General features: G+C 41.4%; 1 protein-coding gene across 1 annotated transcript; it reads right to left on the reverse strand.

Moving 5' to 3' along the window:
• Positions 1–283: 283 nt before the first annotated feature.
• Positions 284–11,595, reverse strand: LOC147635213 (CASP-like protein 5A1). The gene is made up of 3 exons (XM_086802425.1): positions 10,797–11,595; positions 1,193–1,325; positions 284–791 (listed from the first exon to the last, which is right to left on the reverse strand). The coding sequence occupies exons 1-3, from the start codon at positions 11,000–11,002 to the stop codon at positions 600–602; spliced, it is 531 nt and encodes a 176-aa protein (XP_086658551.1). The 5' UTR covers positions 11,003–11,595; the 3' UTR covers positions 284–599.
• Between the last annotated feature and the right edge of the window lie 12,398 nt (positions 11,596–23,993).

Raw genomic sequence — 23,993 nt, forward strand, 5'->3', positions numbered from 1 at the left:
TCTTTTATCTCTATCTCTCTATCCATTTTTGTACAAGCTATTTTGAGCTCAATACATATTTCTCTTTACAACTGCAATTCAATTCTACTCATATTTTCTTTCTATTGAGATTCTTTCACTTTATTTGTTAATCTTTAACTTGGCAATTAGTATGTGCTATTTAGTAGCCTAATGCTTAAATATTCAAATGCATTTCTTGCACCTTAAACCCTCCAAACCATGATAGCCTAACAATAGGAAAAGCCAACACACTGTGGTATTCATAGTCAATTTTTTCTCGAGAGAAATACAATTACTTTAGAAAATATGATTAAGCTTCAGCAAATTTTTCTCGAGAGAAATATAATTACTTTAAACATACGATTAAGCTTCCACAAAACATCTACACAAAAAGACCTTTGTGTGACTATAAACTATTATACACTCCGGATTATTGGTATGCTAACAATGAGGACCTAACCTGTTCTCAATAAAGATGTTTCTTTCCCCCATGGCCACAATATAGCTTTTTCATAGTGGCTGGTCCTGTCTCGGGTATAATACCCAACGCAGAGACACTGCCTCTCCTCTTTCAAACACAGCATCGTAAGCATCAAAGACTATCCTGTTGCCAAAAGCCAAAAAGTTAGAAGGAATGAAGGGGTTGCCATCACCCAGCTAAGAAAAGCCATGGTTGCTGCCGCCTCATATTTCCCACAGTGGTTTTGAGCACAGTCATTCAGATCACTATCAATGAGAACTGTGATGCCGGCAGTCGCACATGCTCCTGCAAGTGTCATTGTTGAGGTCACCTGGTCAAAAATGTCATATTAGAACTTCACTTCCATTTTGTCCACAGGTGTGTAGCATCACCTGTAAGTACGAAATTCCCTTTAGGGCATATGCCTGTAATAGGAATTCTAGAGGGCTGTGCTAGTGGATGACTAGCCAAAAACTATCCCCCTTTGCTAGGACCTCTCATTTGGGTATTTTTCCTCAAATCGGCCATCTCATCCACTAGTCCTCCCCTCTAGACTCCCTATTATGTAAGCATCCCACACATACAGATAACATGACAGGGTAAGAAACTCAGTTTGATACCCAGCCAGCCTACACCCACTGGACGCACTCTTATTAAATAATATATATTTTTTAAGAAAAATCATAGAGGCATTTGAAAACTCAAAAAATATGTGCCAACTTATTTACTTACCCCATCACCCACAGTAAATAGGCTGACCAAAAGTGAACCGTGAAGACTCCTCCTGACTGACAAGGCATAGATGTCTACAGCAGCTAAAAACAAGCTCCAGAACGCTTGGAGAAGAGTTGCCGCGGCAAGGCAGCTGCATACGTGCTTAGATTTTAGCTCCAAAACCAAGTCTAACAATGAACACTTATATAACACTAATTTGTAAATAAGGGCTTTTGCAAATTAGGGTTTTTACCAAGGCTTTTGTAAATAAGGGCTTTTGCAACATTGCGGAATTGGGATTTCTGCAACATGTGTGGGCAACTATGGCAATCATGGTTTTTGCTTGATGGAGGCTACACAAGTATCAAAGAGAGACCTAATTTTGCAACATGTGTGGGCAACTATGGCCATCATGGTTTTTGCTTTGATGAAGCTACACAAGTATGAGAGAGATGGAAATAGTCGTGAGGCTCTTCAGGGAAGGTGGTGCCCATTGGTCCACCTCACATGAGGCCACACCTCTCCCGGGTGCACATGCAGGTGCCCACACCTTTTCAAAGATGTTCACACTTTTATTAATAAGAGAGGACGCATGTTTAATGCTTGGCCATCCAAACAGTGTAAAATGCCCAAACTCACTTATAACCTGTCCACCCATAAAGTAGGGTTTCCTTGTTTTGCATGAGTTCAACCTTGCAATAGTGTTTCAGTCCTAGATTCAGTGTGCTGACTAGAAAAACCAAATTAGGGTTTGCATTTTTGGGGTTTCAATCCATTTTTGCATGTAGCTTAGGCCGCATGTAGACTGGGATCACCAAAAGTCTTAGCCAAGTCTAACCTAGATAGGAAATGGCTTCTTTCCAATACTCCCTCATCAAGAACCACAACCCGATGGAGAGACTTAAAGACATCGAGGAAAGGAAAGCCATGTTGGAATAGCTTCGATGCGAAAACCAGGAAAGTTGGCTACAGGAGGAAGAAGCGCGGCGCAAATGACAGCCCAAATCTTCAACAAAGTAAAAGAAAGCTTCATGGTGTGGCTTAAGGCAGGAGGAATTGAGTACTTCATGGGATCACCCAGGGTTGAGGAACAGCCCAAGATTGAAAGCGTTGGCCCAAGTACGCAGAAGCTCCCAAGACAAGACGCGCTCCTAGGAAACGTGATCACCGAAGGAGGTGTTTCCGAGGAGTTGTCTTTGCCCGAGATGCAAGTGCCCAAGCCCAAACAAGAATCCAAACTCAAACCCAAGGTGGATCTCTCTGAGTCCTGTTTGGAGGAGGGTGAGGTCAGCCCGCCGACACTTCTCGAGGAACTACACAAGAGTCTCTTTGAATCCTATGAGGAGAAGGATGAGGCTACATGTGATTCAACAGATCTGATGGACATGGAGCAAATCTATAGATAGACCAAAGCGGAATCAGAGCAAAGGTGTTTGGAGTACCCCAATGCTCCAAGTTCAGTATGAGGGGATGTCATGAATATCAATTAATCCCGATGATGATGGAGATGTTTATCTTCACTAGCACATATATAGGCAGATTTGGACAAGATTTTGCAGCCCTATAGGCACCCACAAGTGCCCATAACATGTGTCCCTAAATGGGATACACGTTTAGGACATGGTATGGACACAAAATATGACTTTTTGGGCATTGTTGTGTGGGTTGAAAAGGGAAAACCCAGACCTACATATGATTTTTCCACTTCGAGCCTTTTAGGCTTCAGTAATCATCATCAACCAAGATCGAGGAGGATCCATATGCCAGAGAGCAATGGAAATGTTGGTGGGTCAACATGAGCTTCTCTAGTGTGTTAGAGGTCTACAAGGATCTTTGGTATGCATCATATGATGACATGCATAATCAAGGTCTAGGTCAAGATCCAAGATATTTATTGTATATACTCATGTTCAATAGATTAGATCTCTATCTAGTCTTCTATGCGCTTGCATGATGAGTATGATTAGCGTTAATCTCTTTTGTGATCAATGTTAATCATGTGTTTAAGCTTCTGCATGTGACATGCTCGGTAACAAACTCTAAGGAGACATGCACTCAAATAAAACTCTTATCATATACACTCTAAGTTGGAGGAGAGGTGGAATCAAGTGACATGCACTCCAAAATGGAGGAGAGGCATACTCTATGTCATGTGCACATCCATGGACGTGGCATAATCTCAACATATCTTCATTAGATTCCTGTTTAGGATAGCATTATAGGCAATCTAGGCTTCTACAAGAGCATCATCTAGAGTCGGCAACACTATAGGTAGCAGTCCAGTCGGCAGCATTATTCCACACACGTGAAGACAAACCCATGCTTATATACAATCGTGGACATATTTATACATGCCGGCAACTATAAAGGTGGCCGACCAGATCTCCAAGGGCCTATATAAGCATCACACATCATTGTAGATAATCATCTCATTCCCTTTCAGGCAATCAGGTCATTCAACAATCCCTTTCCATGCACACTGTACTCCACTCACCTCCATAGCGTCCCCCCCCTCTCACTATATTCACACCCTATAAGGGTTTCTGTTTACCTTCCAGTTCCAGTTTCATTTTCTAGGTGCCAGTAGTATCATCTTTATTTTTCATTTTCTGGTTTTTTATCCAGACATTGTATCAGATCCACCATGATGTAACTTTTTGGTCTCATAGGTCATTATGGCCTTTTGAAGACGTTAATATAACATTTCATTTCATTTCATTTCTTGCATTTTTGCCTCAAGATGTTCCTACATGCTTAAGGCAAGAAGACTTCCACTATGTCACATATGCATTGAGTGTTCGCAGCTTGGTTGTCTTCTTGTGTCATCTTTGGGCACTAAGAAAGCATGTGGTCTTTGCTACCACATTTAAAGCATCTCTTGTTGGGTATTTCGGAGTTAGTTGGTGTGATGTCATGTGCACACTGTGTATCTATCGTGTGCTATACGCACACAAGACTAGCTTCGAGGTTTGAGGAAGCTTGGAGCTAGGCACGCTGATTGGCGAGCTGAGTTAGGGATAGACTAACGGGCGGGTACCCAAGTATGGACAGCGGGCATCTAAGTGTGGACGCCCGATGACCGGCCAAGAGCCTATAAAAGAGTGGCCAAGGTTAGTCATTAGTCATATAGAGTCTCGCGTGATTTGTGAGAGCTCTATGGTCTGGAGCATGGATCTAGTGCAGACGTGAACCTGCTTTACGCAGCCGAGGCCGACAGCAATCTCGAGGCCCGCAAGGGTAGCTTCGTGGCGGTATGGGACGTCGCGAGGAAGAGATTGGTCGGTACGTCAACCTAGTTAGCTCAGCTCGTGGCTCGATGGGGACAGCCAAGACTGTGGGCTTGCCCACGGCTGTCATGGTTGGGAGGTGAGTCAGGCCTGCACCCCCTTCTTGTTGTTTGTTTGTTTGCACGTTTTGAGTCTCGAACCAAGAGCGTTCCACGAGGAGATCCGGGGGGGATTTGACAATGGTATCAAAGCGTGCCTCGTGAACGAGTAAGTCGGTAGGTAGAGAAGATGAGGTCGAAGAAAGGTATGTGTTCAAGAAGCTTGCTGTTTTGTTATGCATGCTGCTGTTCTTTTCAGATAGTATGTGTTTTTTTTTCATCAAAGAACCCGTGATGGAGAAGGTGGTCTAGTAGGGTTGTTTTGCTTTGCAAGAAGAAGGCTGAAGATTCGTGTTCGTGCAGTTGCATGAATTGAAGAGAGAAAACAAAAAAAAAAGCATTTCGTTTTTTTTGGTTGAACACGAGAGGGAGAGCGAGCGAAAGATGCGGTCGGATGCTTTTTGGATGCTGTTGGTCGAGTGTGCTGCTGGTCACGTGTTGCAGGCGCAAGTATGCAGTCGGCCAAGCCTACGTAGGCAGGCGCCCAGGCCTACGCAGGCAAGCGCCCAGGCCTACGCCGGCTTGTGGCCAGGCCTACGCAGGGCCATGCCTACGCAAGCAGGCTGGCACAGACAGCCACGCATGCCTAAGTGGTGCCGGCAAGACAACATGGACAGTAGTCAAGTGGCCGATGACAGCAACGTAGACGTCCGACAGCACCAAATCCAGGAGGGAAGAGAAAAAAAAAACAGTGAAAGCATTCGCTGATTTGGGATTGCTTTCGTTTTTTTTAGATTAAACTTTTTTTTTAAAGAGTTAAAGGTCCCCTCTAAGGTTTAAAGGTGTTTTTTTTAAGAAAGCAGAATATATATATATATATATATATATATATATAAACACAAAAGCAAAAGCTCAAGTAGCTTTTGGGGAAGGTTATATAAACACCTTAAGTGGGCTTCTTGCCACACATCTCTCAAGTTTTCAAGCTCTCAAGTTCCCTTGCACTTTTATTGTGCAAAGATCGAATTTTCTCTCCACTTGCCCTCTTCACGATGTCGACCCAGGAATCGGAGTTGGAGTCCCTTGCCGAACGCGAAGGCTTGCCGGCTACGGAAGATACCGATGCCGATCTTTTTGACGATTATGTGTCAAAATCAGATTTCCAAGAGTTCAAAGTTGCTCTCGAAGCTTCTTCTTCAGAACGTCAGGCACAAATCGCCGCCCAGATGCAAGCTTTGCAGAACTCCATCTCTCTCTTGACCACTACTCTCTCTACTCTTTCGGGTATGGATACCTTGGCCTCTGCTTTAGGCCCCAATATTACTCCGGAACCGTTCTAGGGCGAGCAAAAGCAACGTACCAAGGAGATTGTGGACACATGGCTACATAAGTGGCAGGTCCATTTTCAGTTTCATCCATATGATGATGGAAAAAAGACCCAGTTAGCAGCAGGTTTCCTCTTAGGCAAAGCTTTGCTTTGGTGGAAGAAACTCAACCCTAAGCCAACAACTTGGGCACAATTCGAAGACGTCTTCAAGAAGGAATTCCTCAAAAAAGAGGATGATTATGATGTTGTTGCCCGGTTTACAGCTTTGACCATGACCTCAAAGCACCTCACTTATGAGGTCTACCTCCAGAAGTTTAGGGACTTGCAAATGAAAGCTACAAAGATGGATCCCACTACTCTTTTGGGGTTCTTCGTAGCTGGTTTACTAGACTCATACCGTTTACAGGTTAAAAATAACAAATGCAAAACATTGGACGAGGCCATTCATTCAGCTCGTATCTATGATGATACAATGGTCTCTTCCAAGTCGAAACCCATTACCGAGCAGGGGAACAAGCATAAAAGAAAGTTCTCTGCACCTATGGCTAACACGACTGAAAGAAAGTCTTCGGACCAACCTTCGAATGAATACAATCACCTAAAATACTATACTGGATGTTCCTATGCTGAAAAGAAAAAATATGACTAGACCAATCTATCTGGACTTGATGAGTCTTAAACCACTCAATCCCTAATAACAAGTCTACATTTTCTAGGTGCATAACATAGCATTCCAGAGTATCTTTGTAGTCCGGAATCTGGATTGGAAGCATCTCCACCTTTCGATCCCATACTTGCCTTCCCGCAGGTAGGCGTACCTCATAGGTATGATCGTTGGGTGTCGTATCAAGACTCAATTTCTGCACAAGTTTGTAGTTAACAAAGTTGTGTGAGCTGCCAGGGTCTAGAAGAATGTGAATTCTATGGCCATTCACTTCTCCATAAACTCGGAGAAGATCATGCTAGCCAAATACTTTAGAGTTGAACAGACAATCAGCACATGTACTAGGGCGAGAAAGTACAGTAATTGACGTACCTATCAAAGACAACTAGTTAGCTGCCTTTGGCTTGGGTCCCACGTTGGTCTTTGCACCCTTTTGCTTCGGGCACTCGTTACGCATGTGTCCTTTTTCTTCGCAGATAAAACAACGTCCTTCCTTCTTTAGCTTTAAAGCCTTAAGGAGTCTCTCAGGGACCTCTTGTAAATACAGTTGATTTTGGAAATATAATGGATTCTTCTTTGTATACCGCTTTCCATTGTGTATTGATTCCACTTTCTTCCTTTCTCATCCCTTCCATGGATGTCAATGAATTAAGTGTGTTTGAAAGCAAAGAATTACAGAAGATACTTGATTCCTTTCAAGATGTATTTCCTAAGGAACTGCCATCGGGTTTACCACCTGAACGGGCCGTAGATCATCGTATTGACTTGATCCCTGGTGCTCATCCTGTCAGTATTCCACCTTACAGGACGAGCCAAGCTGAGAAAGATGAGTTGGCTAAACAACTCGAAGATTATCTGAGGATGGGCCAGATCCGTCCAAGTAAATCACCTTGGGGTGCACCTGTGTTGCTTAGGAGAAAGGACAACACCTGGAGAATGTGTATAGATTATAAGAGATTGAACAAGCTGACAATTAAGAACCGTTATGCATTCTCTAGATCAGATGACCTGATTGATCGGTTAGCAGGAGCGAAATATTTCACGAAGATAGATTTACATACTGGCTATCACCAGATACGTATTCATGAAAGGCATGTTGAAAGAACCGCCTTTCGGACTAGGTATGGCCATTACGAGTTTCTCGTATTACCTTTTGGATTAACCAATGCTCCAGCCACTTTCCAACAAATGATGAACGATCTTTTTCGTGAACATTTGGGAAAATTTGTGGTGGTGTTCCTGGATGATATTTTGATATATAGTCATACTCTTGAGGATCATGTTAGACACCTCACGATTGTCTTATCTATTTTAAGACAGAATCGACTATATGCTAAGTTAAGTAAATGTGAGTTTTTTATAACAGACATCATTTACTTGGGACACAAGATCACTAGAGATGGATTGAGCATTGACTATGACCGAGTTCAGAAGGTTCTGGATTGGCCTATACCGTGAACAGTGAAACAACTTCGTTCTTTTCTCGGTTTTGTTGTTTTTCTTCGGAAATCTGTGCGGGAGTACTCTCAGCTCACACTACCGTTGACCGACTTATTGAAAGGTCGTGGACGTAAGTCAAATCAGCCTATCACTTGGAATAACGATTTGGATATCACCTTCAGACTTTTGAAAGATAAAGTCAAGGAAGCACCTATCTTAGCATTACCCGATCCTAGTTGTCCTTATGTTCTTGAAACTGATGCCAGTGACTATGCTATCGGGACTGCTCTATTTCAAGATGGTAGACCGGTTGCTTTTGAAAGTAAAAAGCTCGACGACACTCAATCTCGTTGGCCAACCCTTGAGAGCGAGCTTTATGCTGTGATTCATGCTCTCAAGGTTTGGAGACATTATTTATATGGCTCCAAGTTTGTGGTATTGACTGATCATCAGTCAATCAAGTATGTGTGTGATGCGGATGATTTGAGAGGAAGGAAAGCTTGTTGGGCTGAGTTAATGCAAGATTTTGATTTTGAGATTCGTTATAGAAAAGGATCCATGAATAGTGTTGCAGATGCGCTTAGTCGAATTAGAGAGGTGAATTCTTTGTCATTCACCAAGATTTCTACTGACTTATTTCACTCATTGAGAGGGCTTTGCAGGACTGATAGTAATTTTGGTCCATTTTGGCAGAAGATCCAGGACGGGAGCTCATTGATTGACCAGACTCAATGACTTAGCAGTCTACCATTCAGGCTGCAGGAGGCCAGTGGATGATTCGGAATGGTTTACTATTCCGTAATGACAAAATTTGTGTACCATAGATCCCGGACATTAGGTCCAAGATATTCTTAAGGAGTGTCACGACGCCCCTTCTGCTGGACACCCTGGGGTACACAGGACGCTATCGTTAGTAGTGAAACACACTTTTTATTGGCCAAAGATGAAAGGGTATGTAGAAGATTATGTTCTCAAGTGTCAAATTTGTCAGGCAAATAAAGCTGAACGCTTTAGACAGGCTGGGTTGTTGCATCCTTTGCAAATCCCAGGTAATAAATGGGAAAGTATTTCATGGATTTTATTACCGGATTACCAAGAACACATCAAGGCCACGATTCTATTTGGGTTGTGGTAGATCGCTTGACAAAAATGGCTAGATTTTTACCGACCCGGAAGACTATTACAACTACGCAATTAGCACGGCAGTTTATCGAGCAATTGTTTAGACTGTACGGGTTACCGCAGGACATAGTCAGTGATAGGGACTCTAAGTTTACAAGTGATTTTTGGAAACTTGTTTTTGAGAAGTTAGAAACAACTTTGAATTTGAGTTTCTCAGATCATCCTCAATCTGATGGCCAGACTGAAAGAGTGAATCAGATTTTGGAGGATATGCTTCGAGCATATGTATCCAAAAGACAGAGTTCATGGGAGGATTATCTTCCTATGTTAGAATTTGCATATAACAGTACTAAGCATACGAGTACTAAGCATATAACAGTACTAAGCATACGAGTACAGGTTTTAGTCCTTTCATGCTTATGTATGGTTTTCAACCTAGATCACCTGTTACAGTTGGATTCTCAGGACTTTAGCATGATGCAGCACGTAATTTTTTGCAAGATATACAAGAAATGTTACAAGTTACGAAAGAATCTATTAGAAGTGCTCAAGACCGAGACAGATTTTATTCTAATAGACATCGTTCACCCAGAGAGTTCTCTGAAGGAACGATGGTATATTTGCGAGTTCCGAAAGATTTCGAGACTTTACGGACAGGTCGATCTCCGAAATTATCCCCTAGATACTGTGGACCATTTCGTATTACACGAAGAATTGGTTCAGTTGCATATGAATTGGATTTGCCTTCTTATGTGAAAGTTCATCCTGTATTTCAAGTCAGTAGACTTAAGGAAGTACTGGGTGGAACAGACCAGTTAGTTACTCCTCAAGAAATCATAGATGTTGAGGACATGACATTTGTTCCGCACGAACCTGAAAAGATTCTTGGATTTCGTGAAAGAAGATTGCGCAATACGCTTATCACGGAATACAAGATCAAGTGGAAGGATCGTGTTGAGGAGGACGCTACATGGGAGACATTGACTACTCTTTAGAGAGATTACCCTAGCTTTTTAGTGAGCTCAGGAGTGAGCTCTTAGAGGAAGGGGAGTATGTCATGTGAATGCTGATGATACTTATGCTACTGATGTTACTGCTGTCCTAACTAATACTTAACCAAGAATTAAGATGATGCTGCTGATGGTGACCCTGATGATGATGATGGTGATTCTGATGATGATGTGGCTGCTGATGATGAGGATGATACTGTAGATGATGATGTTGCTAATGCTAATGCTAATGCTGATGATACTTATGCTACTGATGTTACTGCTGTCCTAACTAATACTTAACCAAGATTTAAGACTGTTCATCCTTTTGCTAAACTTGATGACAGGGTGGACACTCTGTCATCCTTCCTCCCTGGACTGCTACTGACTTTGACCTTCTACTTTAATTGATTGATATTTTTGTCTAATCTCCACTTCCAAGTCTTGTTGAAGAACTCAGCATTTGTTCCATTGTTGTCCCCTGAACATAGCGGTGGGATATGAGGATATGAGGATAGGGCTTAGGGTTAGAGCCGGATGACAAGTTACCTGGGTGGGGTTTGTGATGACTTGTCCCCTTGCTGTGGTTTGACTCCAGAGTTGTAATTGCGGAAAGGGCTCAGGGGAAAGTCTTAAGAGGGGGAAGAGCAACTGTCTTTGTTCGAATGTGGTGGAGCATGTGCAAAGAGAGAGATGGAGGTTCAAGCCATGACTATTTTGTTTCTTTATCAAAAAAAAAGAAGAAGTGTGCTTACCAAAAGGCAGAGACTTGAGAGAAATCCGGTGTTGAGACCAAGATGCTGAAGGAGAGGACCCCGAATCCCAGCTGGCCAAGCCGAAGGGCTAAGCCTCCCAGGGTGCCCGGCATTCCCTGGTAATCCTTCATCCTGACTCTGGCTGGCGGCTGTGTGAAAGCAGGGGGGACGCCCACCGGGTGCACAACCGAATGGCTAACTTCCATATCCTCTCAGCCAAGCCTCTATGCAATTTCTGCCTGAAAAGAATAGTTCAGTGGCAAATTCTCCCCTCCTTCAATGACCACAACCTGCATGTTGAGCGACCTCTGAGCTGCAGTTTCAGCAGAGCCAGTGCACACAGAGAAAAGCTGATGATGAGAGAAACCCTTATAAAGGTCACACAAATGAGGGAAACACAGCCTAATGAGGGACGCACAAAGAAACCCTGATGAGATCCCCACACGGAAACCAGGCCACACAGCCAACCCAAACAGAACCGAGGTATTAGATGGTGACAAAACAGAATGGCCGTTGAATCAAAGCTATGTGAAATTTTTTGGCTAACTGATATCATGAAAGGGCTACAGCGCACTGAGATTCATTCAAGACGGCGACAGACAAGTACCACCGTTGAATTTAGTGATGGTATCTTCTGGGTAACCTAGCTATGACCACGCCCGCCGAAATGTTGAATTGGTTGGCCGAGAGTGACAAACAGACTGTAATGGCAGAAACATTTTCGCTCGCTTGTATTGGACTCAAAAAACAAAAAGGCATTTGCCGTCATATAATTAGTAGTGATGATAATTAAGGATAGCTAAGGCTGTTTATAGACATTCCGTTCTTGTCCTCGCCTTTAGAGCAGCGCCAAGCTTTCTCCACCCGGACGTCGGCGCGCCTTGCGTAGAGACGTATATTGTTTGCTTTTAACCATTGCAAATTCATCTATCTCTATTAAGTAGACAAGATTACCTTGACATCATGGGGAGGAAAACATGATTCTTAAAGCATGTTGCTCAACATGTGGAGTGGGTTTTTGGTAAATAGAAGGTTTTATTATGTACGTAAAGGTTAGGTCCCTTCTACCCAATAAATTGACTAGTGGGCTGCACGTATATAATTCCCAGCTTGATATTTTTTAAATTCCTAGAGTAATAAGAACTTACCTTTCCTAGAACCTCCAAATTACCTCTCAAACCTCCAAGTTCTTATCACCCGGTATTTTTGTAAAACTTGTCCTTTATATTTATATAACATAGAGAATAGAGAAGATAGAAAGACTTCAAAGACACAAGTGCTTACTACTAATATATGTGGCATAGACTTGTTCGCCCAAAAAGAATGTATAGGGTCCAGCAAGACAAGCACAATGCAACCTACCAAATTGGCTAGGTCATGGAAAATTTTGAACAAAATTATCTTCTATTACCCATAGACAAACTAGACATGAGATGATGGACGACACATGAATGAAATTGGCCATGGGAAGATTGAACGGTGTACCTCCGCAAGCCACTTTTACCAATTGACCCCACAAACTTATTGTGATATAACTTGTGAATATATCTCTAGGATTTTCCTTCTCCTGTACATGGACATGCTAAATTGGGCCTCAGAATTTTGGAGAGTCTATGAAATGACAATACGCTTTGACACACTATTGGTGTCTTATAGGTATGACTCCACCCTTAATCATTGCATTGAAGTAAAGAAACTTTTTGTGGAGGTAATGGCTCAGAGCTCCCCCACTACTAACAATTTCCATAGCAAAAGTTTACCCTTAGCACTTTCTCTTATTCGTATCTAGCTTATAATCTTATTATATACCTTTTTATGAGCGCACTTGATTACATATACCTTTTTATGAGCGCACTTGATTACACTGAGTCCTAAAGGGACCATCAACATTGCATTAATTTAATTAAATTATTAAGAATTCATTTTATGCAAAATAATTCATGTAAAAATATTTTTTCAATATAGTAATTATTTTAATATTAACACTTTAAGTTATGAATTTGTTTTTTACCTATAACTATTCAAAACTTTCTTTTAGATTTATTTTTAAGCTATAGATATTTTTTAAATTTTGTATAATAATGTATAAGTCTAAAGTTGAAAAACGTTATATGACTTTCTATAAGATTTCATGTATCTTCTCCTTCGTCTTCTTTATTAGAATCACTTTTAATAATGTTGATTTAAATATTGTAAAGAGAATGTGGGGGAAAGGGAGAGCTTCAAACCCTAGCAAGCAAACACACAACAAGAATTACTCCTTAATTTTAGAAATAATTTGCTTACAATATATATACATAAGCACATGGTAAGAATTATCACTCTATCATGAAAACTATTTTGGAAGCTACCATCTGGTAGCTCTTCCTCCTTCTCTCTCTTCTATCTCATATATTCTACATTAATATCTATTCTAGATATATCTTATTTAAGAGAGAGAGAGAGAGAGAGAGAGAGAGAGAGAGAGAGAGAGAGAGTTACAAAATAATTGAGAGAGAGAGAATTAGAGAGAAAGAGAGAGAGCATTAGAGAGAGAGTAGGAGAAAGTCAGAGTTAGAGAGAGAAACATAGTTAGAGAGACAATTAGAGGAAGAGAGAGAGAGAGAGAGAGAGTAAGAGAGGGGGGGAGAGAGAGAGAGAGAGAGGGTAGGAGAGAGAAAGAATAAGAGAGAGAGAGAGAGAGAGAGGGAGGGAGGGAGGGAGTTAAAGAGAGAGAGAGAGAGAGAGAGAGAGAGTTATAGAGAGCTAGAGAGAGATGGAGATATATATATATATATATATAGAGAGAGAGAGAGAGAGAGAGAGAGATAATTAGAGAGAGAAAGAGGGAGAGATGTATACATAGTATGTGTGTGTGAGTGTGTGTGTGTGTGTGTGTGAGAGAGAGAGAGAGAGAGAGAGAGAGTTACCGTTAGAGAGGGAGTTGGGGGGGGGGAGAGAGAGAGAGAGAGAGAGAGAGAGAGGTGCAGTTAGACAATAGAGAGATAGAGACGGAGCCGCTTAACGTCGACTTTATTGATCTAGAGAGACCAATCGACGGAGAGACTTGAACCCATGTGGGTTCATGTCATCCAAAAGGCAATCTCACTAGCCATTTCTACTCCACCATGAGTGGCAGAAAGGTAGCGAGAGTGTCCTTTTTTAGAGAGAGAGATAGAGGGGGGGAAGAGAAAGAGTTTGAGAGAAAAAGATTGGAAGCTAGAGAGTTAGAGAGAGAGAAAGAGAGAAAAAGATTGGAAGTTAGAGAGTTAGAGAGACAAAGAAAGAGAGAGAGAGAGAGTGAGAATTAGAGAGAGACAAAGAGACTGAGAATTAGAGAGAGACAAAGAGAGAATGTAAAATATACAAATCTACTTTTGGACTGTTGGCACGTGCTGGCGGGCGGCAAAGCCGCTTCCACCTCCGCCTCTGGCGCCCCCTCCCCAGGGCCGTAGTAGACACAACCCGCCACGATCTGCGCCTCCATAACGCCCTCCTCCAAGTAAACGCCGCCGCCCCATCGAAACTCTCCGTGCACGCCGACGAGCACGTCAACCGAGCGCTGCCGCACGCACCAGCGCCCGCTTTGCACACCGCGTACTCATTATGTACGCCACCTTAGTGCGCGTTCTCCTCAGTCCTCCGCCATCACGCTCACCCGTGGCTGGGGCAGGTCGTACGTCTCGAATGACTGAGCTGGCTTCGCCGCTGTCATGGAACTCGCCGCATTGGCCTCCACCACGAGGGCAGCCAGCAGCACTGCTGCACACAAGCCTCTAGCAGTTTCCATGACTAGGTTGCAATTGCTGGACCAATCAGCTGAACGGTATACGTATATTGCGTCCGCTCTCTGCCGACATCCTGTAGTAGAGTTGACCCAATGCGCAACGCATTGAAGGAAGTCGTTGAGTTTGAGCTCATGGAATTGAGGAATTGAGTCAAGACTCAACACAAACAAGGCCTGGCGCCGCTCGGGAGTCGGGTTCTGCCCTCCGCTCTAATCTAGGTCTTATCTCTGCGCGACGTGCTATGGACTTTTTGCAGTCTGGAATTTGGATTTAGGGTAACTACTTGCTAGCAAATGAGCACTGAACTGAAACCTTCCGATGGAGTGGACCTCCACCCCAGCCTAGAGCTAATTCACAAGTGCTCTTGATTATTGCCGTGCTTCAAAGCCCATTTCAAATAAGAGAGAGCCAAGTTTACTTTTGAAATAAATATCATTTTATTAAAAGAGCTACAGGCTAGGTCTGGAGGGCCATCACATGAAGCATGTGGTTCTCCCTCCAGGCTTCTTCGAGCCTTCTTGCCATGTACCACTTTATCCCTGACATTGTAGGACTTAAAGTACTTGGGTACTTGTCTCAGATGTTTCTTTTGAGGCTTAAATGAAGGCATGGTGGCAGTGGTTCAACATGTCTACATGGCTTCAGACATTCATCTTCCTCCTCAAATAGCAAAAACTAAGTTTCCTTGTAGTTGTAAGTATTTTGTTACTAATGTGGTTCTATTCAAATCATTTTGTTATACCCTTGTTGTTCACTTCTTCTTTTTTGGTGGTTTTGTGTATGCAGACATATTCCCATCAAGTTACATAAAGGAACAACCATTAAAAAGCATAACAGGGACCTTTAATGCTTTCCATTCTACCATAGGTGAGGTTTTATTTCCTAACAACAAGAACCCTAGGACACTTCTTGGTGGTAGTAGAATATTCTTTTTCACACACTCTTACATAGTTCCCTCTAGGCCTAAAGACTATGGAAGACTTGAAAAGCTTCCATTTCCCTCATCAGGTAGGATTGAGTGGTTAACCGCAAACAAATGGAGTGTAGATGCCTTCAAACAAAAGATGATTAGTGATATCCAATCCTCTTTAAAATTTACAAAGCCCTCTTGATCAGTAGATCTTAGTTGGTATGCTCCAATTCATCTTTTTGTGGACATGTTTTGTAAGCTCTTGCCCCCATAAGCCACTCCAACAATGTTCATTTGCAAGAAATTGCAATATGAGCATATGAATGGTTTATTTGGAAATGTGTGGGATATAGTGGAAGGGGTGCATAAGGGAGATGTATATTCTTGTTGGCAGAGGGAAATGGCTGCCCTTCGTAAGGGAAACATCGACACCAACTTTTTGTCATGGATCTCAACATTCATTCTCATGTTGAATGAACAAGAGTTCGATGATGAGGTTGAGGTCAGTGACGTTGCCGTGGCTGATTTAGTTAAGGGCAAGGAGGTAGATCCAAAGCCCGAGCTCCTTGATCAAGTGGTGGAGCAAGCTATGGCCTTGGTTCTTCTTTGAGAACACGAAGAGTCATAAAAAGTTGAAGGTACAACCTCACGAGCCAGTGGATAAGGGTCATCAGTGGAGGGAGCAATGGCGGCTATGGATGCACTCGCAAATGAGGCCGATGAGATAGGGGCAGCACCAGATATGCTCAAGTTAGCACTAAGTACACTTAGCTCCGTAGTGGTTGATGGAGAGGAGTTTCTCTTCTTGCAGGACTTAGAATTTTTTTTAAAGTAAAGCAAGATGAGTACTTGTCTCTCCTTGCCATGGGGCTAGACTATTCACTTAATAACAGATCCTCTCAATACATGACGGAGCAACTTGCACCAATTGATGGTACATTATTAGAGAGTGTCCAATTTGTTCAAGGGAAAATACAAGAGGCTAAGCAAGGTCAGGTGCCCGAGGAGAAATTTAAACAAGTACAAGCTAGGTTGCCTCAAGCTAGTTTGGTACATTCACCTCCTCAACAATTGGAGGAGCACAAGGCCTCAATTAACATTGAGTAGCCAAATGTGATAGCATCTGATGAACTACACTCGGTAAGTTAATAATCCCTAGTTTTTTACTCCTATTCATGGCATGATTGATTACTAAAATGTGGTTTGTATGTAGTATGCCATGGATTTGAATGCTTGGGCACATCGTAAGGGCAGCACAAGGGATCCCTTTGGAACTAATTCAGCATTGGCCCATTACATGGGCCGTATTCCAACTAAAGACATTGTGGTTGTCCACAATGCTTTTAGCCCTATGGGAGGATTCCAACTTTTGCTCTCAAGGCCTTATCTAAAGTGTTGTGCTTGTCTAGAGTCTCCAAGAATGGGGAGAAAATTATCCTCATCAGCAAGTCGATCGTTTTTGCAACCTTTCAAGGAGGCTATCCTCCTAAGTTCCTTGTCAATATAGCCATCGCCAAAAGTGTAGGAGAGAGAGATGCCGAGTGTATTGTATATTCCATCATGTAGGGCACTCTTCCCCTCAACAAGAGAAGGCGCAAGGCCTCAAAAGAAGCAATCAAAAGACTGAAAAAACAAGGATGTAGATTTAATGCTTCTCATGTAATCCCCTTTTTTGGTAATAAAAATACACTTGTTTTGAAGTCATCTAAGCCGAGGCCAATTTTAATTTTTGTAGTTGAATTTTACATGACATGATTTTTTTACTATACAATTGATTATGAGTTTGCAGTTGAATGGAGTGAGTTCAATTTTGTAGTTGAGTTTGCACTAATTTATTGAATTTTTGTAATTATTTTTTAATCAATTCTAAAAAAAATTAAACAATCTCAAACATTTTTTTCAAGTCTATCTAGGCCTTCCAAGCCACAGGGGGTTGGATGGGCCCAAAAGGTCCCAGGCTAGCACACGGCGACTAGGGGCCAGATAGGCAAGCCCCATGTCAGTACAGGGCAGCTTGGGGCCTATCTGGCCCCAGGTTACCCTGTGCTATCATGGGGCCTTCTTGGCCCATCCAACCCCCTCGAGGCCTGGGGGAGGGCTTGGCAAGCCTGTCTGGCCCAGTCTCACTGTGCTACTTGGGGCCTTTTAAGCCCATTCACCCCCGAAGCTTAGGGGAGGGCTTGGAAGGCCTACAGAGACTTTAAAAAAATGTTTTGGATTCTTTTTTTCTTGTTTTTCTAAAAAAATTAGAATTCAATTGAATTTAAAAAAAATTGTAAATTTGTAAACTCTCTAAAAGAATTTACAAAAAATTATACTTATGTGTTTTATAACCTGCTGTAAGAAAATTGGTGCAATCTAGTTCAATTTTGCACATGGTACATTAATAAAATATATTTCAAAATGTGTCACAAAACAAAAATCCATGATTATACAAGCTCGAAATGAGACAAGACAAAAAAAACTTGAGCTTTCTATTGATAAAGATAAATTCTTACATAGCACCACTGCTGATTACAAGTCTTGATGATGCAAAAGTCTAGCTAATTTAAGATTCTTCATAATTATAGTAACCCTCTTGGCATGGACAGCACAGAGGTTTGCATCCTCAAAAAAGGTTACTAAAAAAGCTTCTGCAACTCCTTGTAAAGCTCCCAAGGCAAGGCTTTGCACACGATAGTCTTGAGAGTAACTATATAGGATTTCTCTTACAAGACGTGTGTGAAAGGTGCTGGTCTTCCCAGTATGTTGCCATCGTGGAGGTGGTATATTTTGTTCTTCCCATGGTGGAGGACCCTACTCCCTCTCTTGCTCGCTGTCAGTTGATGATTCCATGCTATCAGGATCGCCGAAATTACCTCATTGAATTGTTTGATTGGTTTTTCTGATACACATTGAGTAGAAGCTTATTGAAGGAGAAAGCAAAGGCATCTCAAATTGCAAAAGCAGTCCAACTCCACATGAAGGAGACCAATTAGGCTAAATGGAACCAAAGTAGTGGGCCAACACGCCATGCTGCATGACGTGCTACAATGGTTAGAAAGGGAAAATTTTGGGTGAAACAACATTAAATTGTAATGGACATTAATCTTTTTTTTGGTTTCACACTAAATTGTCATTTTTAAAAATTTGACCTAATGTTCAAGTGCCTATAATAAGACTCTATGGCCTCATTTTTATCATTTCACTTTCACTCTCGTCACTTTCTCACCCATGGCTCGAACTAAGAATACTGCATGTAGAGTACCTCCTCGTCCGGCCAATGCTGCTTTGTTCGTGTCACCCCTCCACCATGACGAGTGTTCTTGAAATAGATTTCCTTTGGCCTATAATGTGACTTCTCTATCCCTTGGGTGCTTCACATGTCAAGGGAACCAAACTTTTCCAAGTAATATGATCCATGAGCGTAAACAATATGCTGGAAACAAGCAATTGCGTGATTGATTATAAATACATATAGATTGTAACAACTTGATAATAACAAAAATATACCATGTAATGGGTGATTGATGTTTCCCCCCTACTATCAATGACCAATTTAGTAAACTTGATAATTGTTGTCTTGAATATGCTTCGTTGTTCAGCATTGGTAGTACTTAATGGCATGATCGACACCATCTTGTCAAAAAAATCCCAAACCTTTGTACGCTTATTACGAAGAAGTGCATACTTGTCACAGCCAGTAGTACACTTGCATAATTCTTTCCACAACGCCCATCTTGCTTTGGATTTTTTCCCCGACATGTTATGCAAAAATCACCTAGCCTTTACTCCACTCATTGATACTTGTTGTGCCACAACGTGATTATCTCCAGACATCTTTGCATCTTTCACTATTTTGACATTGCCTCCATGCACCCCTAGAGAGTTGAGTAGATCCTCCACTTTGGAAATGGCTTCCATGGATCGAGCGGTCGGCTTCATAGTGAATGCAAAGTCAATGTGCAATTTGGGCAACCTATCAAATATTCTCATCATGGCATGCAATGTGCAGAAGTGAATTTTTTCACATGGGAATGAAATAATGGGATTCCATGTAGGATCCTTGGCATCCGTGTTTGGCAGTGCTACCAATTTGCATGACATGACTCCATCAATCCATCACAATTCATCTTCCTTCTCGTACTTTTGCTTTGATTTCTTCATGCATAGAGGGCAAGGAAGTAAAGAGGTAGCACTTGTGTCACAACCAAGCATACATTTGATTGTTTTCAAATCTCCTCCTAAATGCCAATCCACTACAAAGGTACCCACAAGTTGTTCACCATTTATTTGTTACTTGATGACTTCAACAATCCAAGGACATCGTTGAAGGATCCAATCTAGCATTTCATGGTTCTCCTTTGGCACCTCAAAAGCTCATAACCACCAATTGTCTTTTTCAGATTGAACACTGAAAGAAGGCACCTTGTCCTTGTTCTTTGCATGTTCCATTGCTTCATTCATGAGTGTAAGTCCCATTCTTTCCAATCCGTGCCTTTTGACAATTTGGCACTCAGAGACCACTCCCATAGACTATAATCATGAAGTAACACATGATTAGATATACGTGTTATTTGATTTTTCACCATGAATAAGAAAGTTTAAATCATACTAACCTTCATGATGAGAGACTTTATAAAATTTGATCATTACTTGTTGAAGCCTCTTTAAATCCATGAAATGTTGTTGAAGGCATCGTAATCTACTTTGATATTACCCTTTGATTTGTCTTTCAATACTTTTGTTCCCTCTACATGGAAATACTCATCGACAAGTGATCTTACATATGCATTGTTTGTCTTCTTTTCCAATGCAACTTTGTACAAAGGTGAAAGAAAGCGGCTTTTGGATCCCTCGCTTATGAAGAGCCTCCTTTGTGATGGCATGGATGGACTCATAGCCCTTGTAACATACACCTGATTTATCACAAGCACTTTGAATATCATTTGCACTCAAAATCCCCTCAATGTCCTTCATGATTTCTTTCGTCAAAGCATCACAAAATCCCTTGTAATTGGGGTCATGAACAATAGCCAACATGTCTTGCTTCATAATACAAGCTTTGAAAAGACTCTGGGTATAAGTTTATGTATTCCCTGCCAATGCATCAATCAAAAAGTTCCTGAAATGTAAACGTTGAAGAAAAGTGTTAGTTGTAGAAATCTTATTTAAATTATTCAACACTCAATTATTCTTATTCACCTTGTTGCCATTCAAATGATCTAATTCAACTCTAAGATTACTTAATTCTTTCTCTTATTCCTTGATTTGTATCTCCTTTTCTTTATTCTTATTCTCAAAATTTTGTACTTACTTTGTTAAATCTTCAATATTTGATTGAAGATGCAAATTTGATGTGTATATATGTTGCATATAAGCCTCGCCACCACAGACTGTTAGTAGACGTTTACAATATCCATGAAGCCCATTTCCCCCATCAACAATGTGATGTCCTAAATTAGTCAGATCAGTGAATGGTGGGTTATCTAAGGTTAATGGGTCACATGGATAGAGTGCATGATCAACCCATAAGTCTACATGTTTCTTTCCCTTAGCCCTAAGTAAAGAAGTGGATGCATTATCCAATGGTTGTCTTATGTAAAGATGTTTGATTGATGCATATTCCTCTTCTACATGAATATAAAGATCTATCTTACGTTTTCTTGTGTTAGTCATATCTTCTAAAAGAGGCATGGTTTAGACTAAGGTCAGTAATCAAAGAAGGATTACAGTAAGATGAAAGGATGATATAGGAAGATGAGGTCGTTATGGTTGAAAATGACCTTGAAAAGGTACTTCTGGGAGTTACATATGATTGAGGGACCCTTTTTGGAGACTCCATTGGATTCGAATAAGGAAGGCTTCGAGGAAGCAAAAAGTTCAGGCTTCAACCTGAGTGCTTCAACCTCGAACAACCCAATAGCCAAAGAACCTGACCAAAGAGCCCAAGGCACAAGCTCCCACCTCCCAAAGGCTACAGCAGCCCCTGAAAAGACTAAAGGACTAGAACTTAAGGTCCAAAAGAAGAGTGACAATGAATTATAGATGAAAATAATGCTCGAATAAGTGTCAAGGACAATGATGTCATGAACATGGTTCAGACAAGAGTTTCAGGCTACCTCCCTCATAAACAATAAGCAATCTCTTGCTTAAACCCACTCTTCCCAAGGAAAAGAAGCCATAGATTATAAAAACTATCTAAAGAAACTCAAGGAGTATCCCAACCCCATGTTGGAGACAAGAGCTTATGAGGAGGAAGATGCAAGCTGTGAGTTAGAACCAATAAAGAATCAAGTCCTCAATTGAGTATACAAACCACTAACCCCACACCTGAGTGTATCCTAGACCCTATTCCAGAGTAAATCATAGAGCCAATGCAGGAGCCTTAGGGCATAATTCCAAAGGCGTCAACCAAACCCATAGCCATTCTCAAGTGGCCACCGAAAGATATGGTTTTGAAGCCAGATCCCACTTTTCTAGATGTAGTGAAGAAGGGATTAGTAGGAGGATAAAGTTGGTCTTCCATGGGTCATCATACTCACCGTAACATTTTTCTCCAAGGTGATTGGGCAAGACAACCTTATATCAGTGAGGCATCGCCTCTTCATGATTAAAGTCGCAATTCACGGGATTACCTTGCCAAAAATAGGTAACCTTATTCTGACACCTCTAACTGACGAGTTCTGACAAAATTAAGAATCGTGAAAGTGTAGAAAATCATTCAAGACATGAACTACTTCTCACGGCGTGAATCATTTTTTGTTCATGACGTGAACCATTTTAGAGACTTTCACAACGTGAACCATTTTTTGTTCATGACATGAACCCATTATTTTTCACGACATGAAATCTTATCTTTTCATGACGTGAAGTTTTCCTGCAATGTCACGCTTCAATCAAATCCAACTCACGAGCTTGGTATAGGTAAGTTAAGGCTAAGGAAGTCTTGAAAAGATTAACACCCATATTAACGTAACGAGGAGTTATGATTCCAAGAATAAAAATTTTTAAACACGTGAAAGTGCATAAAATCGTTCACGACATGAACTGTTTTCTGACACTTCATGCCATGAACTGTTCTCTGCAATCTCACGGCCTCAAAAATAGATCGACAAAATCTGATCAAAACCTAATTGGGACATCAAAGTATCTTATCAAATCATACATACATGCACTTAAGATCTGGAAAGCTCATTGGAAACAATCTTACCCCTGACGATAGTGCATCAAATCACCCAAGATCTTCCTATCAAAAAAGTGTGGGTTCAAGTCACTTAGTAAGCACTCACTTGAGTGTATTAAGAAACCTGACCACCACCATTGAAACTAGTAGTGAAGGGTCCATGGAAGAAGGGCTCAGGTACTCTAGGTTTGGGGAAGAGGAGAAACCACCCTCCCCATCTAGATCCAGTGGTATCATTGATATCGCTTGGGGATTTTTTGGTTTCCAAACCAATCATGATGAAGAAGCGCAATCTACAAGCATGGGTCCGTCAACTAGCGCTGGACTTGGTCCAAGGTAAGAAGTGCCCATCCAAACATCAAATTTAAGACTGTCAAACACCGGCACCCCCCGAATGAGACAGGACATGGAAAGTGTGGCCAAGACGGGTCAAGTATTCTTCCCCACCTCAAAATAAGTAGAGTTAGATCTAAAAAGGATCGAGGTGGATTGACAGCTACGAGAGTTAAGCTTAAGAAAACAAGTGCTCGATACTCGAAGGGCGAGAGCTGAACAAAAGGAGATGGGAGGTTTTAACCTACTCCAATCACACGGGGTAAGGAGCCAGAGATAGTTATGGGAAAAAGTGAGGGAGAAAATCACGGTGTGTTCAATTAGTAGATTTGGTTGGTGTAAAAGTTCTAGATGTAAAGTTCTGAAGTAATATATATATGTATTACTAGTCCCAAAAAAATTTACTAGAAAAGAATCATAATACTATGAGATTGCAAAGAAGACATTTATTAATGGATGAGATTTACATATGGCATGAAAACATTACATAAGCCAATGAACTGAAACAACAGCACAGTGAGACAGAAGACTACAAAAAACATGCCTCTTCCTCTGTAAGACAAAGTCATCGCCATCCACGGTTGCTTTTTTAAAATTTTGTGTTTTCTCCCACACTGACAGGTAAGATGCACTATAATCCGGCTGTGCATGATGGGAGCTATCATCATCGTCCTCTATAATGATAGGGTTATTATGACTTCTAGGTTGCATATCACTATGTGCTTAATTATTCCTTCCATTCTCATCTTCAATGATGTGTGCATGTTGGTGCAATGGATCACAATATCTACCACCCGGCGTGTCTGAGAAGAAAATCTCATCAATGTCCATGCATTGTGTGAGGTGAGGTATTTTCATTACTTTCCAAATTACTGCCAACCTTCTTCTTCTCATCATGTTTCCCTGAATTATCCATGACGTAGCAGGGTAGTACTTACCTGTGTGGACCATCTTCAAAAGTGTGCTTTAAAGTGATGCACCAAGTTTTTTGGATACATAGTTTTCCATGAAAACATTTTCTC

This window comes from Cibotium barometz, chromosome 9 (assembly GCF_041138505.1).
Source record: "Cibotium barometz isolate CiBa-2024 chromosome 9, ASM4113850v1, whole genome shotgun sequence".
Lineage (NCBI taxonomy): Eukaryota > Viridiplantae > Streptophyta > Polypodiopsida > Cyatheales > Cibotiaceae > Cibotium > Cibotium barometz.